Raw genomic sequence first — 19,134 nt, forward strand, 5'->3', positions numbered from 1 at the left:
TTCCCACCAGCTTGACACACCGTGGTTACTAGCTTGTAAATTCCCAGTAAGGCTTTAAATAGCACAGTATATTATCTAATTGCTTCAGAGCTAAACGCCGGTCACGTAACTCGTTCTTTAATCTGTTATTAAAACTGCACCGATTTTCTTAATTCGATTACAGATTTTTTAGGTTCATAATAAATACAATTTATTTTCTTTTAATCTATTACTGATTCAATAAAAAACAAAACAACATGTCCAACTAATCTAAAACCTTAGGAAACAACTCTTCATGGGATCAGTTTCTTCAAAATAAATATGCTCAGATGTCACACAACTATATACAGTATACACACAACTATATACAGTATACACACACTACTTATGAACTCTTTGAAATCTCACTTCTTTCCATTGTACGTTTTTTATTCAAATAAATTGAAATTCAATGCGCATTAAAAATAAAGGTATTGATTCCTCGAGATTTATTCAAATGAATGAATTGAGTACGTATGCTTTTATAGTTTAAATAAAATTATATTTCCATACTAGTTTACAGCTCTTGCGTTAACAAATAACATTTATAATTATTATAAATTTAAATCTATTTAAATACTGCAGTGTAATGAAGCCCTTTATCACCCGTGTGTCAGCCATCAGCAATTACTTCGCAGACATATTAAATAGGTGGCCATCTTTGCTACTAAATGAACTATAATAGTGTCGCCGGGAATTGGATGCAGTACCTTTGAGTTAAACATGCCTGACCAATTAAAAGTGGTTTATACTAAACTCATTGTTAACATTTTCAGATGCGGAGCTGTATTCAGGCACGGTGGCAGACTTTAGTGGCATGGAGCCCATAATATACCGCGAACCACTTCAGACTGAGCCTTACGACTCTATGACATTAAACGGTAAATATGACACCTTAACAGTAGATGCAATCATCGGAACTTGCAACTGTCTTAGACTTGCAGGGATGTCATCCGTCTTCCCTCACAAAAAGGTCCTCAAATGTTTGGCATACCTTTAAATTACTTTAAACGCTGATACTCGTATTAAATTATCTAATATATTTCAAATAACAAAAACATGCTAATAAGGAGCCGAAAGGAGAGTCATATTATACCTTTCCTTTACAAAATACACACACGAAGCGTTCATCAAAACTTCTTTTTATTAAGGAATACATTATGAAGTTTCGCTGTTTTTGTTGAACTTTTTTCTGTTAGGTGATTTTTTGCTTTAAGAAAATAGCATTTATTAAAAACATATAGGAACCGATTTAGCCTAGTCTTAAAACGACAGAGACCTACTTGCCCAAAGGAATAAAAATGAAAATGTCTGCCCATTCCACATTAGATTCTGATTCTAAAACATAATCTAGTTGATTGAGTTAATCCATCAATACGTTTCTACTAAAGATGCGTACCTATAAAAACCGAGGAGTGAAAACAAAACCAATTCCTCGAGTTTTGAGTGAAAAAATATTCAATAATTATTTCAGAACACGCGAACACGTAAATAGTAGCTCGTTAAAATGTCGAAACAGAATTTGCATACATACGGTATGAAATACGCAAATATATTGATTTTAATGAAATGGTCAACACTGCGCATCTATTATAGTCGATTCATTGGTTACGAAAATAATATAATTTCTATTCATTAAACCAATGTTGGTTTCAGTGAAAATAGAGCTAACTTCTAACGATATATGTTCAAATAATAACGTCAGAGTAGTCTTACCTTAATAAAATATTATGTTAAGTTAAAAATTAATAATTTCATATAAACTTAGGTGTCTTTAACAGACTTTAATTTTAAATGATTTTCTTCGGATTAACACAGACGACGACTTTTTAAATATTGTTTCTATATTAGCCAGGAGTAGTGAAATATTGCTTTAAAAATGCTGTGAGATTAAAATACATCTATACCATTAGTTATTTGAAATATGTTTCAAAATCCCGCCTCATCACACATCAAACAGGCTTTCGCAAGTGTCACAGTGACATTTGACGCGACAAATCGATAAATCGGATTAGTCTGGCATTTAAATTATCGGCACAGATGATAGGGTTACAGCCTTAATGATATGTTTACGCAGGGCATTAGTATGGTGTCCTTAGACTAATTACGTTAACTTGAATTTCAGCCCCCGATTTCGTGAATTCGTTAGTACATGGCAATTTCGTGTACTTTTTCTTTCGGGAAACAGCGGTGGAATATATCAACTGTGGAAAGGTAATTTATGCATTATATAGATGTGGCTTTGCGGAGACTGGCTTAATTATTGTGAATACAACTAATAAATACATTAATTACGTACGATATAGTTCACAGTGTTCTATGTTCTTTCGAATCCTTTACAGTGAAACGTTAAAAGTAACTGTTGCGTAATTATTATTTATTTATTTTAATAAATTCGTTACATTTCACATTATACGTTCTTAACTATAATTACGAACTGTAATCTTTTCGGTATGAGCATTCTGTGGTAACCTTTTTAAAACTAAGAAACGAAATAAATTAAAAAAGTGAGCTACTGTCGTCTTAGAAAGGAACGGAAAGGAACGCTGACTTTCTGCCGAATATTGTCTTCGATTTACAAGCTCCCTCAGTCTCGAGTGAAATATAACGTATTTCCATCTATTTCCCTTAAATAAAGAGCCTCCAAAACATTGCAGTCTGTGTTCTCCCGCGTGGCGCGCGTGTGCCGCGACGACCGAGGGGGGCCACACCGCTTCAAGCAACGCTGGACTTCCTTCCTCAAGTCGCGACTCAATTGTTCCGTCGCTGGCGACTTCCCCTTCTATTTTAACGAGATTCGTAAGTCTGCGAGGTTTTTACACCCTTGGTTTTGCGTAGGAATCATATCTCAATACATATATACGAGGCTTTTAATAGGGTTAAAATATTCTTATTGTTCTGCATAATATTTCAGAATCCACGACAGAACTGATAGAAGGTGTTTACGGTGGTCTGAACGCACAGTTGATTTACGGTACATTCACGACGCCGCCCAACAGCATATCCGGTAGTGCGGTGTGCGCTTTCAGTATGCAAGACATAGCTGATACCTTCGAAGGAACCTTCAAGGAGCAGAGTGCTATCAACTCCAACTGGTTGCCTGTTAATAGTGCCAAGGTTATTATGACTGAGCTTTATACAATTTTAGCCGAAAACAGAAAATATATAATGTCCTGAAAAGTAAAATTATGATCAATTTCATTTTATCTATTCGGGTGGCATTTTCGCTTTTAAGATATCTCTTTCACACTAACCGTTCTTTGAAAAGAAAAAAGAGATCTGCAGAAATATGTCACGACCGCCTGCGTGGAATAGTTGGTTCGGATCTCAATGAAACAATAATTGTTCCTATCAAGTTAGTAGGTTCAGTTGGTTTAATAATCGAGATCTTAGAGATAACTAAAATCTAATACCTCTTTGTAATAAATTGACGTATTCCTTCAGGTACCAGAGCCCAGACCAGGCACCTGTCACAACGACTCCAGGCAGTTGCCGGATCAAACGTTGAACTTCATCAAAACGCATGCGCTAATGGACGAATCAGTGCCAGCGTTCTTTGGCGAACCGATCGTTATTCGAACCAGCTTTCAGTATGTTCTTGTTGTAATTAAAAAGGCTTTCTATTTGAATAGTAGGTTCAATAGAATATAGAATAAATAGGTATTGCAAAAGTTTTTAGATTTATGAACAGTTTGAATCAGATATTGTTACGAGTGGGCAGAAACAGTTCTCTTCGAGGGTTTGTTTGAAAATAATCAAGAATTAAAATAAGAAGAATTTAACTTCACACAAAAACATACAAATTACGAGGGAAACACAGGAATAAAAACAACAAAACACTGTCACTAATAAATTTAAGTATGGCACAGAATACTGTCACAGTATAACTCTACGTATCAGTTGTCTTCACCATTTGCACTTTTATATCTTGATATGTCTCTCGGCACAATGTTCATGCTTTTTATTACTATCGCACGATGTTCAGCCTGAGTTCAAAAAGGTTCTAATCTTCCCCCTCTCCCGCGCTTCATTCCCTCCGCATGTTTCTTCAGCAAAGGGGTATAACTAGTAGCAAAGGGGTAGAATTTTTGTAAAATTCAGTTTCCGTTTTAATTAAGCCGGAAATCAGTTCTTACGGTATTCTTTAATCCTAAATTCAAATTAATTTATTTTTAATGCACCAAGCTCACTCACTATTTTTTTTTTTTTGTAAATCTCATCTAAAGAGATTTTAATGAAGTATTTAAAAAGTGTTTTTTTTTTCAGCTACCGATTTACACAGATCGCTGTAGATCCACAAGTGAAAACACCAGGAGGCAAAGCCTATGATGTTTTGTTTATTGGCACAGGTACGAAATTGATGACATCTTAATATTATAGCGTTAATAGTAGAGGGAGACGGAGAGAGAGAGACGTATGCTTGACACTCTCTTGACTTGGATGTGGGTAACGGAACGAAAAAAGTACAGTATAACACTGAGAGAATAAAATGAAATTAACAGTGTGATTAGGTACATTATCAATATGTACCTGGATTGATTTTCAATAGCTACGTAAAAATAAATAATTAAAGTTAAAAATAAGTTTATATTAAATAGTCTACTCTTGTTTTCAGATAATGGCAAAATAATAAAAGCGATAAACGCAGTGTCATACGACACGAACAAACGCGCGGCGCCCGTAGTCATCGAAGAGCTGCAGGCCTTCGGAGCGGGTTCCCCGGTTCGAGCTCTGAGAGTGGCCAGGGCTGGACGAGATGCGGCTAGACTTATTGCAGTGTCAGATAAGGAAGTCCTAAGTTTGAGACTGCATCGATGCTCCAGTGACAAGATTAGTTCTTGCTCGTGAGTATAGTAGATAATTCTTCGTATACCGGCATTAAGCAGTACCTACTATTTAATGTTATATCGAGTTGTAGTATGAAACATATGTTATAGAAAATCTTGTTAAGTGTGATGAAAAGTGCAAAGAAACTTAAGGTCAGGATCGTAAAAGCAAGTTCCTTTACAGAGAGTGCGTGGCCCTACAAGACCCATACTGTGCGTGGGACAAGCAGGCAGGGCGGTGTCGCGCATACTCACACGGCGTCAGCCGCTGGCTCGACGAGAATTCCTTCTACCAGAGTGTCAGCACTGGCAGTCACGCTGCCTGTCCTCATAGTGAGTACTTCCAGCCGCGTTTTCTTTACTGTGAATGCTATTAATAATGGAAGGCATAAGCTTCCCTAAGCGTGAAAGAACATTTCAATTATGAAAATTCTTTTTTGAGAGATTTCACATGTTTTTTGTATGACTTATAAAATGTTAGGTAACAGCAATTTATATAACTGCACAATATCAACAGGTAAGGACGCGGGGGCGGTTGGTGGACTCAGTTCGGGACTGTATGATGATGCAAGAGAGAACAAAGGAGAAGTCATAAATATTGTGCAGGACAAAGATGGGAAAGGCAGTAACAATAATAACGAAGGTATGTAAGAAAGAAGGCATAAGGAAGCTAATTAATTAATTCAAAAATCTCTTTATGCAAAACTGTAATTTGCATTCCAATAAATTCCAGGCCCAGAGGTCTTAGCAGCAGATCCACCTCCAGCAGCATATTCCGTAGAGACTTTGGCGTTAGCAGTGGCAGCGGGGGCACTAGCAGCACTCGGAGCTGGATTTGCAGCAGGTTATATCTGTGGAAGACGCTGCAAGAAGGACGACGACGACAACATGCCCTACCCCGACACAGAATATGAGTATTTTGAGCAGAGGCAGAATATTAATAGGTAAGAAATGGAGTTATTGTGCAATTGTAAGCAAAAATAATTAAATAATAAATTTGCACGCAGGATTAAAAATCAACTATTTTGTTAGTAACACCTACATACTTTTGACAAACATATTGTACGCTATTTAACGTTAGTTAAAAAGAACGTTTAAAAAGAACAAGCACGTAATAAAGCTTCTTACGACAAGGATCCAAGCGGAGCCCAAGCTGCTCCAGCAAGTAGAGGAGGTGACGTACGCGGAGCCGGTGCTGGCTCCTCAGCCCAAGCCCGCCTCGCCCCGGGCCACGCTGCGCAAACACCCGCCCTACCACCCCCACCACGAGACCCTCTTCCAGTTCCAGCCGGACACCTACCGCCGGGACAACTTCGGAACCCTGCGCTCGCATCAGGTCAATGTCAGTTCTGCTCCTTCGTTTATTCGCATGGCTTCTGCGTGGTGACCGGTACTGGCATATACCGTTCTAGTTCTACATACCCTCGGATCATTTCTTTAAATCGAAGACAATTTTAATAGGCCATTTGACAATTACTTCTTATTTTTAATTATTATCAAATACAAAAGAACATAAAAAACGTACTTACCACTCCTGTCACCACATTAGTAAATTAACGAAACAAGTGTAATTTGCAACTTGAAGAAACCAATTTTTTATCTAAATTCTAACTAACAGCCTGCAAGTTAGAATTTAGATACTGTTTACTTTAATTCATATGAAGTATTGAAAAACATGAAATAGTCGATAGTTAACATTAAAATGTATTATGCTAACTGTAAATTACGCGTGCAAGGCACACTTTCAATTCTAGCTCCGCACTTATCAATGTTTGTAAATTCCTAACAACTCGGGAACGTTGACTTTTAATCATAACGGCGAACTTCTGCAGGTTTTTGTTTCCAGTTTTAATATTTCATCATAATCATTCACTATCCATGAAAGCTTTCCATTAATCATGCAATTAAACACTCTCGTAACCGTTGCTTATACAATTGCGTAGACAATGACAAGTTTTATACTCGAGATGTTCCGTGGCAGAAAATTAATCTAATAAGGTAAACTCGTTTGGTTTCTTTAAACTGGAGCCAATGTCACGATTTAATCTCGAAGTATAAAGCTTTCAATAGTTGCATCAGTTCACTAACGCCTCATTAACATCATTTTTCTGCGGCATGTCAGTTAACGCAGGAATGTTCGGACCGCAGGGCGATGGGTACCGGCGGGGCAACGACAACGGTTTCTCGACAACGCGTTCAGTGAAAAAGGTGTATCTCTGAGAAACAAGCGGGGCGGACACGCGCGACCAATTGCATCATCATAAGCATAATGCGCACCATCACCACACTTTGGGTGAGTTGTACTTGTTTATGGAGAATTATAAACAGAACATTACATTTTTGAAATCACTCGCGGCTACTGAACAGCTTTTTAAAATAGTATCAACGCAGAACATGTCTCGTTTTGGCAGTTGATGCATTTTAAATGATTTATTTTTTCATTAAATTATTAAAGCCTGAATGTCGAACATTATCAAATGTATTAAATATTTGTTTACTAATTTATGACAAGAAACAAAGATTCCTATACCTCATCATAGAGAACCTCACTCACCAGTGGGAGTTGATCGATTGTGATATGTCTAATGATGCCGTTAACGATTTCCAGTGTCGCAGCGCAGCAGCGGTTCGGGCAGCGTGACCGGCAGCGGATCGTCGTCGTCTCCGTCACCGCCGTCGTCTTCGCCGTCACCTTCAGGTGAAAGGCCCCCCACGCCCCCGCCCCCCGCACCCCAAGCCTGCGCCTATATCTACCGCAACTAGCCGCCCCGCCCCTGAAGACATTCGGTGCGTTGTTATCGATTGTGAATGTGATTGTTTTCGCCCGAGAGACTCGTCCCGGTGCGACGTTGTTATTCCGACTTGTTGTTGATGGACGAGGAACTTTGATTGTTCTATGTGATTTATCGGCGGTTTCGTCCGATTGCCTGTCATCGGCGACCGACCGAGGCCCACTTCTGTAACGGGATCGAACTTAAATTTGTCGAACCGGTTATCGCTATGGATTCATTGTTGACGGCATCCATAGTCATCGAGACTACGATGTGACTTGTGAGACGTTCAAGAATACGGGCCTTTTAATCATTCCAAAGGTTCTTATCATTCAGACGTGTCTCGGAGTGTATTTTTTTTAATAATAAGTATCGGAAGTACGGTGGCTGACCTTGTAGATCGTTTAGAAAGCATAGTTTACTGATCATTTAGGTAAATTATAAGTTGTGTTGGTAACATGTTGCTACATGGTTAGTACGACACGTTGCAAGTTTTCTCATATTTTCTCCATTCGAGGAACGTGCAATTCACGAGTCGCTTTTTTAACTACTTTATAGTGAAAAGTTAAAGATCTACAATGTCGCTGAGAGTCGAGAGGAAAATTGACTTAGAAATGCTTAAGTCCTTCTTAAACGGCTTAATAAACGTACAGATTCATTTTAAATGTCGACCTTAAATGGTTGAATTATTGATAAGAATTATAAAGTTTCAATTTTCTTTTTAATATCATGAGTTTTATTAATGTCCTCATTGGGATATCATTTAACTTAACAACACCAATGTTGTATTGCTTTTGAAATTAGATGAAATAATGCCCAAAAGTAATTACTCAATAACCATCCGATAAGAGTATGGCAGGATAGCATTTATCATTCTTACCTGATATTTTTGGTCAAATATAATAAGATTGACCACTAAACTGCAGTCTTGTAACATAAAAAATCGCTGATTTACTTTCATTATTTAAATTCCAATCGTGATACAGCGTGGGAACAGATGTTGTTAGATTTGCAAAAAGGAACTGCCAACATCATTGCAACGAAAATGTTATAATATTTTTTTAGTGTTGCCAAGTTATACACGGTTGACACAGAGTGAACTCAACACAAAATGCAAATATATACCTTGTACAAATAATTAAAAGTCCTGATAATCGTTCGTAATTAAAGTGCTTCTTATGGATGTATCTAGATATAGAATAGAAACGTTTTGACTATTCGGTAATGTTATAGTTATAGTCATATGCATAGTCTAGGGCGACGCGTCGAGCTCGCGATTTAGATTGTTGGTACGTCATTTTGTAAATTAACAATCACTATGATCGATCGATCCATGTACATACATTCTATGACGTTACAGGGCCTTTAGCCAAGTGAACTTTTTCGCAGGCGTGAAAAAAATTTAGATGGAGTTGTCAAATGCTCACGTTTTCCGCTAAGGCGTACGCTGGCGGCAAAAGGCACTTGTCTAAGAGCACAGGTTAAGACACGCCGCCATTTTGTTACAAATTGACACGAAATGTCGACGCATAACCTAACTTATAAAATATACGATTCTAAATGTTAACCATAAATGTGGGCCAAACGTTTTAATTTCATTTTCATGACGTTCCTGTTGCTGTTTTATAGTTAAAGAACTTAAGCTTTCGACACTGCGTAGTGATAGTGTCACTTCACTGATTGTTGACAATTGATTGTATGTAAAAAAAAGTCAATTCTATTTGTAATGATCTAGTGCCTAAGTGTGTGTGGCAGGATAGTTCCGTTTTCGCGTGGAAAACTGATCTAAAGGCATGGCATGACCTACTTACAACCAATTTCATTTTCTCACTAATTTAAATAACGAAAATTCTATAACGTTATAAATAAGATATCATGTGGGTGGTGTATACCCATCCTTTATAAGAACATGATTGAGTTATAATATAAAACCGCTCTACGTTTTGTCGGTTCGCTTTGCTTTTTTCCATTGTACGCAGGTAAACATGCCCTTAGGTCCTTGTAAATAATGGTGCATTACGATGACATGATATTCGTTTGAACTGATTTAGTACGAGTTGTAGAGTAGACACACAATAGACTACCAATTAACGTATCACTATGGGCATACACAAACTATTGAAATCTTTATTGTGCAAAAGTTTGTGCTCGCCTCGAGTGTTCTTCGATTTAGTTCGTAGAGCGAAAGATACAATCGTTTTTAAATATCTATAAAATCTAGTTAATTGGTCTCGAAGCTAAATAGCTAAATCGAAGCGTTATTTGGGCTTGTTAAAATTAATGTGCCCGTTAAGAAAGTGAGATGGCATTCTAAAACCTTAATATTCTAATAATACAATACTCATGTGTAATACGTTTACATACCAAAGACGCCGTTTTAAGATATAATAATTTATTTCTAGTGTTAGGTAATTATGTATTTACTTAAATATTACTTTACAATTATCGATATAAACTGCCAATTTTCATATTTAATATTATTAATTAAACGCACAGTAAATTTTGTTTCTAATATACAAAAGTTGCTATTATTATGATATTGGCGTTACACGAGACAAATTTCTCTGAATTTTAAAAGCGTACAATCAAGTAGAAGACCTGTTATATGCTTGCTTTTTTAAAATTCCAAGAAATTTTGAAATTGTACTAATTATGTTAAGCTGTTTAATTTAAATGTATATAGAAAGATCTTTAATGTAATTTGGTCAAGAAATTAGTACTAAGCATTAGAGTTAAGCGCAAAATTTTGAAAAAAAAAAGGATTGTTAAGAGTTGTTTTGTAATAAATGATGAAATGTACAATAACCATTTCTATGTTCAGATAACTGAACCACCTTTTTATACTCGTAAAACATGAACATGCCTAGAAATCTTATATAGATATAACGTAAGCGTAAATTATTTATTGATTATCGGAAATTATATTAGAAATTATCATACGTACGTAGACATAGACCGCTTCATTTTGTTCGAGACTCGAAGCCTTAGTGTTAGAAATTGAAGACTTTTATTATACCTAAATAAATTGTAATTACAGAGGATTACATTTTGAAGAATCCGACTTATTAACTTAATCATAAGATATAGCGCGTTTACATCACATTTATCTCAAACTAACCATCACTTGTATCATATATAATTATATTTTATGACATACATTTTTCATTAGACTGAAATCTACGGTGATTTGGTAGTTGTTTTGCAAATTCTCATTATCGTCTAACAATACCAGTATTTTTATTATTTTTAAAGACATAATTACACGTAATACTTGCTGAAAATTAAGATTTTTATTTAAAAAAAGCTGTCAAATCGCCGTTAGTCGTTTGTTTTTTCGTGTCGTGTGCAATATTTTTCTACTTCAGTCGTAAAAAAAAGCATTGTGAATAAATCTTTGGGAACTCAGTACTATAAAGTGCCTAAATAATTTTCATTGCAAATGTAGACTACCCACACTCCCGGACTCCGTACAGCTTTAGTCAGGTTTTTTAGCGTGCCTTTAGCCATAACTAGTTACCGACTGTTTGAGATAACGATTTAATATTATGATCACAATAAAACAGAATAGAGAAAGTCATTCGAACATTGTGATTATTAATTATAAAATGGTTATCGCGAACAATGTGAGATAATTTACTTAATATTGTAATTTATATTAAGTTTTTAATAATTGCTAATTTCGTAAGTATCCTACGTTTAGGTTCGGTTTGCATTTTGGTCCCTCTACATAGTGTCTTGCGTACAAAATACTTTCATCTGTTTGCGCGTGCGCAAGACAAAATGTAGTCAAAGCCTTAGACACTCCATAGGTTAAGTAGGAGTTTATAATGCAAAAAGCAAAGGCAGTGAATAGACTGTTACACCATATTCGCTGCTCATATTTATAGAGTGCAATTTTTTATAACTAGAAACAAATAGATAAACATTGATCAGCGAAATACAATTTTTCTGCCTAACAGTGAACAAATTTTGTATTTTTCTCGTCATTGTTTGAGATGTTATGATCATTTTCTCATTAAAATATTATTAATATATGCTAAATATTTTAGCAAAGGATAAAATGTATTCCTTTTCTTTAGTAAATAAAATATTGAAACTTGACTATTGTTTGTTCTTTACCTTACCTATATGATAATTGACTTAGTCAGTTGTACATTCCTAAAACTAAATTAAAGTAGCAAATCCGTATGTTACAATAAACTAGGTGTAAAATATGGATAAATGTTTGATAATATGATATTTAATGAATAAGGGTCCTAAAATGTTGGTCGGATGGATTAGCCTGAGCCTGATATGAGTAACTAAACAAATTATTCAGGTCTTCAATTGTTTATGGATGGAAAGTGTGTGGGCCTGGGTATCCCGAAGCTATATCCAGGATGCTCCCTTCCCTCGGTGAAATAATATGCGCTGGCTCGGCTGTCGCGTGTCATAATAAAAAAAGGAATCCAATAATTGATAAATTTATATTTTGTTTTAACTAAGACTTTTATATTTTGTGATTTAATACTGTTCAGATTTCCATAATTAATAACCAAATATATAAAGATGTAGATAACTTCAAAAAAATATGTTGTTGAAATATGAGTTTAACGTTATCGACTACCTTCGACGAGTATTGAAATTCCTGACGGAAAAATTCCTGATGTCAGTGGCCTGTTTTCCTTTACAAGATAGTGTTAATAGTGCACAAATTTGGTTTAAGTGTTTAAAAGTCAATTAATGCACAACTGAGAATCGAATGCACGACTTCAGACAAATTTACCTCAGTACGGCACTAATATGTTAGAGGTGTGTTGAATTTTAACCTTAAGATATGTTATTAGAAATTTTTACGAATTAAGAAAGATTATTTTGATAAGAAAGTAAAAAAGGTGTATGCTGCCCATCTCGAAATCATCTTAATTTTCAAATTATATTGTCTGTGAAAGATAATTTGAAGTCAAAAGACGACGTTGTCGAAGAGTATCAATGTCGCTAGAAGTAATAGTGTTCTGTGATCAATGTCAGAGTCGAATGTCAACTATCATATGTTAGAATATATATAAATAATAATATATTCAAACGTAGATATGAATTGCCTGTGTTTTAAATTACACAAATATTAATTATTTGTTTGTTTATTTATATAATGTAGGAATGGAATCATTTAGATAATGTAGGAAACCTACCTATAATTTAGCTAATGTACCTATATTAATTATGGTTTGAGGAATTTGCAAATTTGTGACAATAAGTTTAATTTACTTAGATACCATAAAACTTACAGTTATAATATGAAGAATAACATTCAAAGCTGTTTTTCTTTCAACTTTAAAAGTATTCTCATTGATGAGATAGGCCTCAATGGCTTAGAAGGCATTAGCCTTGATTTTCTCTGGAAACGTATGGGGAGTAGATTATCATGTACCCTTACACCGAAAATAATATGCAAATTTTGGAACTTCTTATCGTCTTCGCAATCTGTATCTTTTTACAGTTTAGATACGCCTGTGCCCAAGATAGATGTTTTAGATCGATTCACTTTAGTTGATGAAGAATCTGGTCAACTTTTGGATCCTGTAAGTTAAATTCATTCTTACTAAGTCCGTGGTTGCGTTCTATTTATTATTGAATTATGCACAGTATCTTCTCATAAAAAAAAACATGATTTTATAATGGCTATATAACTTTATTGCAGCCTACAGCCATTGATGGGCCATATGAGTTCTGTCCGATTGAAGGGGAATATGGATCAAGTGCGAATTACAAAACCAGATCACTAATACCATTTGAACTTATAAGTACAAAGACATATGAGGAAGTTGTAGAAACATATGGTGATACATTAGTAATCGTAGCATCAATAGAAGTGAGATGGCAGGCTTTAGCCCCGCATTTACCCATATGCCTCCTATCTTTGCTGTCACCAGTTCATTACTGTATATTAGAGCTGGTTGGCAAAGGAAGAGGAAATGTAAGTTTTGTTTATTGACATAGTAAGTTCTGTTATGCGTGGTAGGTTAACTGTTGGCATCTTTGGCACATCCAGATGCGAACCTGCGACAAGATTAAGGGAAGGAGCGGATACGGGCCAGCAGGCATCATTTCTGAGCCTCTCCTCTCAGGTCCGTCGGCAGCATCGTTGCCGATAGATCTTCGTGTGTCCCTTAATCCACTGTAGGGAAACTCTGTCAGGCTTATTGCCAAAAGTGCATTGTGACCCTCCAGTATTAGTTTACTGTTTGTCTTTTTGCTTACTAACACCATCAGCACAGACGTACTGTCGGATACGAACTTAATATAAAAGTTATTAAACTCCTACACACAGCACGGCTATGGCTGCTTCGGATAGAGCGACACACTCACATTGAAAATTCCTGCTGAGATCTTGATCTATGATGAAAGATAATATGCCAACGCCGGAGACACGCCCTGTTTTTGAGCCATCGGTATATATGCGTAGCTCATTCAGGGTCGATTCACGATCACGTTCCTCTTCTCTCAGTAGCACATTGTATTTGCTATTGAACATGTGTTGAATAACGATCCTATCACATGGCGCGGCTAGTAGAGGCTGGTACTCTATCGCCCTGATGATGTTGATGATATTGACATAGTAATATTATTTTTAAACAAGCAAAAGAGATACTTAGCCCATTAAAAGTCTATCAACTAATAATAAATCTTTAAATTTTCAGGGACAAATGACAATTGGCAATACTAATCTTACTAAAATAGTGAAAGAGTCTAAACTTCTCTTTTACAATAGAAAAACATTGCAAAACCTAGATTTAATAAGAGTGCAATGTGTTACACAAGTCATGGGTGATAGGGGTATGAAGAGTTTATTGTTACGACTGAAACGCTTCCATGAGCCATTTGTAAAGTCTCAACCAAAGATAGGCAAAATACGAACTTTATTTGAATATCTCCGTAAACAACCAAATTATAGCGAGAGAAATGAGAAGATGATTAGAATGGGTTATCTAACTCCTCATCAAAGTAAACGACTACAGAAAACTATTAATATATTTAAATTTGTAAGTATTTATTTCTAAGGGACATAAAAAAACGAACGCGTTGTTTATTTTGTAAATGTAATTTAAGTAAAAGTACAGAAACATCAAAAAACCACTAAGTGTTAAACAAAAAAGAGTTGGTGCTTAAAGAGCCATGCCAGAGTACACATACAATAACTTAGAAGTAAAGACTTAAAAAAGACAAACATGAAAAAAATAAATTAGATAAAACACAGATTTATACTTTATAAATCTAAACATCACAAATTTATGGAACTAAACCATTAACAGGATTTCCAAGGATTAGCCTAAGCTTACAAAAAACAGGCTAAATAATTTGCAGGTTGATTTGTAACAAATCAACAATAAATATATTTAAGTTTGTTACAAATATTATTTCATATTACAGGAAGAAAAGGATGAAAAGAAAAAGAAGCATATAACACTAATATCTCCAAGTGATGAATCTTCTCATTCAGAAGATGAGACCCCTGCGACCCCACTTAAGTGCCAATATAAGGTTGGAGTTAGTCTTTTGAGACAAGCATATGAACGATTTGTCGACGCTGGCTTAAAGGGCTTGACTCAAATTGAAGTAGCTCAACTACTCGGCATAGAGTTTTACACGAGCAGAATAATTTGTCGGATCTTTAAAAGCAAAGGACTAGTCAGCGAGTTCCTTGAGGATAAGGGTAGACAGAGGACTGCAAGGTATTGCAAATTTGTCAAAATTATATTTTTGACTTTTGAGAATAATAAAGCAATTTACAGCATCGTATTTTCAATTACAGATATATAGCGGTGGCTGCAACTAACGAAATTAATAATATTTACGCTGAAGAAAAACAAAAACTCTTGGATCATGTAACCAAAAATAGGAAACGCTGCAAATCGGTGGAATCTGAAACACTAGTGAAACGTCGCAAGCAAGAAAGTAACGAAGATGATAAGAATGATGACGACGACCTAGAGAAGTTTATCACCGAAATCAGAGTCCTCGACGGCTTCGAAGATCGGACTAAGGAATCCTTGATCAATAATAAAAAGAAACCAACATTACGGCAATTGAAGTTTGCAAGTGGCATTTTGAAGGTTGTCAACGAACGGGGTTTCGTCACAGGATACCAGACACTATCCAGTTTCGTGTCACTCGACACGGGCGAACCGCCGATGGACACCAAATCCTTGAAACTGGTTCTTCAAAAGTTGATTACTGACGATCAAATAAAAATTTATAAATTAAGAATATCTTGCCCCGACAAAGATAGGTTCTCACTCTGCATTTGTCCTCCGTACGTGAAGCCTAATGACTCTCTATTGAAAGATCACTACGCGGAGTTGAGTTACAAAGCCCAAATGAAGTACAAGAGTCCACATAAGAAAACATCCAAGTTCATAACTCGACCCTTGACCAAGTTCGCCTACCCTCGCTACATGAAAATTCAAAAGCTACACGAACAAATAGTACAACTCGTCTACTTTAGCGAACACAAGACTAATTTCATTCCGGGATTCACTTCCTTAAATGAACTGGTGCCGGAAATGACAGTGGAATTCGCATTGGGGAACATCCTTTTCGATAGTGAAAGGCTCACCTGTTCCAACTTGAAATATAGCGACGAAGTTTTGGAAGTGAAACTGAAAGATGCCCCCGATAACATCAGATACCCCATTTTAAACTCCAAGAGCCTACATAACTCCATAAAACTCAGTTTAAAATTACTCGCCGTCTTGGGCCTCATTCAGCTGATACGAGACCCGACCTCGTGCGCCATGGACGAGGCCGTCTACCTGAACTTCGTGTTCTACGTAAATCAACGAGCTAAAATCCTAGACACTTCCGGCATCTGGCCGAGGCCGAGCGAAAGCCACGCGGCCTTAGAAAAGACTTTTTACTTCAAGAGCATGAACGACGTGATGAAGTATTGGGACGAAGTGCAGGCGATAGGGTTGAACACAACGATAAGCGGAATCAAGAGAGAGAGATACAAGTTCCTACAACCGCTGAGAAATGGCAACGAAGTGTTAGAAAACGATGACGGCAGTCGGTTCGGAGACGGATTAGGTCCGTGCGGATTCGATTCGTCTATCTTCATCGACATGCCGCGTTTCTGGCGGACTTTCACCGCTAGATACTCTAAACCGATAGTCGTAAAAGTACTGAAATCCTCAATGAAATACATAAAGGGCTCCAAATCCGGTGCCAAATTGAAGAGAGACGAAGCAAAGCCAGTTAAAAAGAGAAAGGGTAACCCCAGACCGAAGCCCATCGTGAAGGCCAAGCCTCTCAGGCAGAAACGTCTGACTAGGAGACGCGAGTCTGCCGTGAAATGGTCGAAACTAGACGATCAAATACTAAACATGCTGAAAATCACAGTTGCCGTTATGGGCCCCGTTCCCGGCTCCATCAAGGTGCGAAATTCAGTGGCAAAGAACCTACTTTCGGTTCTCGACCCGGGAAAGTTGGCGTCTCTATGTCACCGACGTGCGACGTTTCTAGAGAACAACCCAGAACTTGCGCACGAAAAGATGTGCATTCTAAACGAGTTGAGACGTCACACTGACTTAATAGAAAAGTACGAAGGATTGTTAAAGGTTCTTAGAGTGAGACACTACGCAAATCTGCCGAAGTTCGTTACTGAAGCAAAAGTACCGATGCTGGAACTTCTTTGGATAATAAATCAAATCGCTAAGACTAAGCCGTTGATACAGCAGACGCCCTGCGTCGCTCGGGACTTGGACGAATTTCACGATAAATATATCGTATCATCATCGACCCATATGAAAGTGTACAGCCTGTACAGAACGGCTTCGGAGAGTCAACCTGAAATGGCGATGCTGAAAGAGGGCATCGTCATGACAGTTATGCTAACTTTGGACGGAGAAGTCTCGGAAGAGACGTCTCGAACCATCTACTCGGTTTTCAAGATGCATCAGGAGTACAATTTGCGCGGGGCTATAGAAGAATTGCGAAAGAGTGGAGCCATTTCGGCGAGAGAGAAGATTTTGAATAATCGCCTCCATAAAGTACATTTCAACGATATCACCCAATCATCGTACAAAATTTCATTTTCATACAGGAGGAGATGGATTAACCAGCTTCGGTCGCGTTTCAGTGAGAATCTCGCGGAGTTTATGATAAAAGAGTTGCCGCAAACCGGTTTAAAAGGATCCTCCGTAATAAACTGCCTCTTGTTCGAGATGCATTCGTGTGAGACCTTAGAAATAGTCTCCGTAGCCGTCCCGGTCATCGTGGGGTCGGCCGGCTCCCTCATTCAAGAAGAAAAGATGAACATAATCGACACGGAGGGCAAATATAAGTTGAAATCTGGTTTAGTCGGTTGGAAAAGCCTAACTAATCTCAGGACGTTTTCTGAATTATTTAAGGATTGCGATTTTAAAGAACCGCTAGCGAGTCTCACGAGGTAAGGTATACTTATTTATCTTATTATTATTATTTTCTCGTACTCGATGCTAATATTTTATATTTCAGAAGCTTCGCTACATTTGATGAAACGAAAGATATTGATACTGACGATGAAATTATTCAATATTTAGACGAGAAACAAAAAAGTGGAGGAACCTTTGCCGAGCTTAAGGTATACTTCGATAACATGATTATATCTTAAAAATTTTCTCCATTACAACTCGATGTAAATGTGGTCGACGTGATTTCTATGAAGTCAGTGTGGATATTAAACTCTATTTTATTTGCAGGACCTCACAGGACTGGACGGGAACTCGCTCTACGAAAAATTAAAGAAGTTGGAAGAGGAGGGTACAATATTACTAGTCGGTTACTTTGACAATCGGGCTGTCCTAAAGAAATATGCAAAACCGTGGTTCTTCCAGATCGGAGACACCAAATTCATCACACCCGAGCCCTGGCTGACGCTGAATAACGAATTACAGTATAACGTATTCACTAATTGGGCAAGTGTAATCATGAGTAAAGTCTTTGATTGTCCCGGATGCTCTTTTGACTACTTGTCGAGTTCCTTCGAATTCATTACTACGAGAAGTGTGCAGGACATCTGCGAATTTCTAGAAAAAATTCAATGCGTAGAGCTAAAATGTATGGAAACCTGCGAAGTAGATTTATTCTCCGACGACACTGAACCCGAATTAATCGATTACAATCCCTACCAAGCCCCCACTGAGATTGTTGTTTTTCCAAAGCGAAATTCTCTTACGAAGTTTTCATATATTAAACATAGGCTATTGAAAGGTAACGAAGGGCGAACGTAACATTTATATTTATGTGTATTAAATAAAAACCTGTTATAGTAATTCGTTGTCTCGTTTATTGAAATTATTAATTGCTAACAATAATACTGGCAAAAGAGAGACTTTAGTGTTAAATTTCATTAAAGGTCTCATTGACGCCCTTCCCTTGTATTTAATTTTAATAAGTTTTAAATTTTTTAATAATAAATTAAAATAGGCATGTCTGTGGACACTTAACTAACTGACTGAAACTTATCGATTCTTAAAACTGGTGTAACGGAAATACTTAAA

The 19,134-nt window shown here is 36.8% G+C and overlaps 2 protein-coding genes across 4 annotated transcripts in view; both read left to right on the forward strand.

Annotated features, from left to right (window-relative positions):
* LOC123716021 (semaphorin-1A) overlaps positions 1–11,621 on the forward strand; it is a 185,490-nt gene extending 173,869 nt beyond the window's left edge. The window contains exons 5-17 of one of the 2 annotated variants that reach the window (XM_045671498.1): positions 795–899; positions 2,144–2,232; positions 2,676–2,817; positions 2,933–3,135; positions 3,463–3,608; positions 4,285–4,367; positions 4,634–4,862; positions 5,029–5,177; positions 5,362–5,487; positions 5,578–5,788; positions 5,979–6,186; positions 6,993–7,137; positions 7,453–11,621. In XM_045671498.1, the coding sequence (XP_045527454.1) occupies positions 795–899; positions 2,144–2,232; positions 2,676–2,817; positions 2,933–3,135; positions 3,463–3,608; positions 4,285–4,367; positions 4,634–4,862; positions 5,029–5,177; positions 5,362–5,487; positions 5,578–5,788; positions 5,979–6,186; positions 6,993–7,064 (1,763 nt within the window). In that variant the 3' untranslated portion in view covers positions 7,065–7,137; positions 7,453–11,621. The remainder of the gene's footprint in view (positions 1–794; positions 900–2,143; positions 2,233–2,675; positions 2,818–2,932; positions 3,136–3,462; positions 3,609–4,284; positions 4,368–4,633; positions 4,863–5,028; positions 5,178–5,361; positions 5,488–5,577; positions 5,789–5,978; positions 6,187–6,992; positions 7,138–7,452) is intronic. The other variant, XM_045671499.1, reaches the window with a different exon arrangement.
* A 1,171-nt stretch (positions 11,622–12,792) lies between these two features.
* On the forward strand, positions 12,793–18,900 carry LOC123716159. 2 transcript variants are annotated; one of them, XM_045671755.1, is made up of 7 exons: positions 12,793–13,176; positions 13,296–13,571; positions 14,296–14,637; positions 15,026–15,327; positions 15,408–18,041; positions 18,110–18,215; positions 18,334–18,900. In XM_045671755.1, exons 1-7 carry the CDS (start codon positions 12,892–12,894, stop codon positions 18,862–18,864), a joined length of 4,476 nt encoding a protein of 1,491 aa, XP_045527711.1. In that variant the 5' UTR covers positions 12,793–12,891; the 3' UTR covers positions 18,865–18,900. The 2 variants fall into 2 exon arrangements, with proteins under 2 accessions (XP_045527711.1, XP_045527712.1); XM_045671756.1 differs by having other exon boundaries at positions 18,113–18,215.
* The last annotated feature ends 234 nt before the right edge of the window (positions 18,901–19,134 follow it).

Source organism: Pieris brassicae, chromosome 11, assembly GCF_905147105.1.
Source record: "Pieris brassicae chromosome 11, ilPieBrab1.1, whole genome shotgun sequence".
NCBI lineage: Eukaryota > Metazoa > Arthropoda > Insecta > Lepidoptera > Pieridae > Pieris > Pieris brassicae.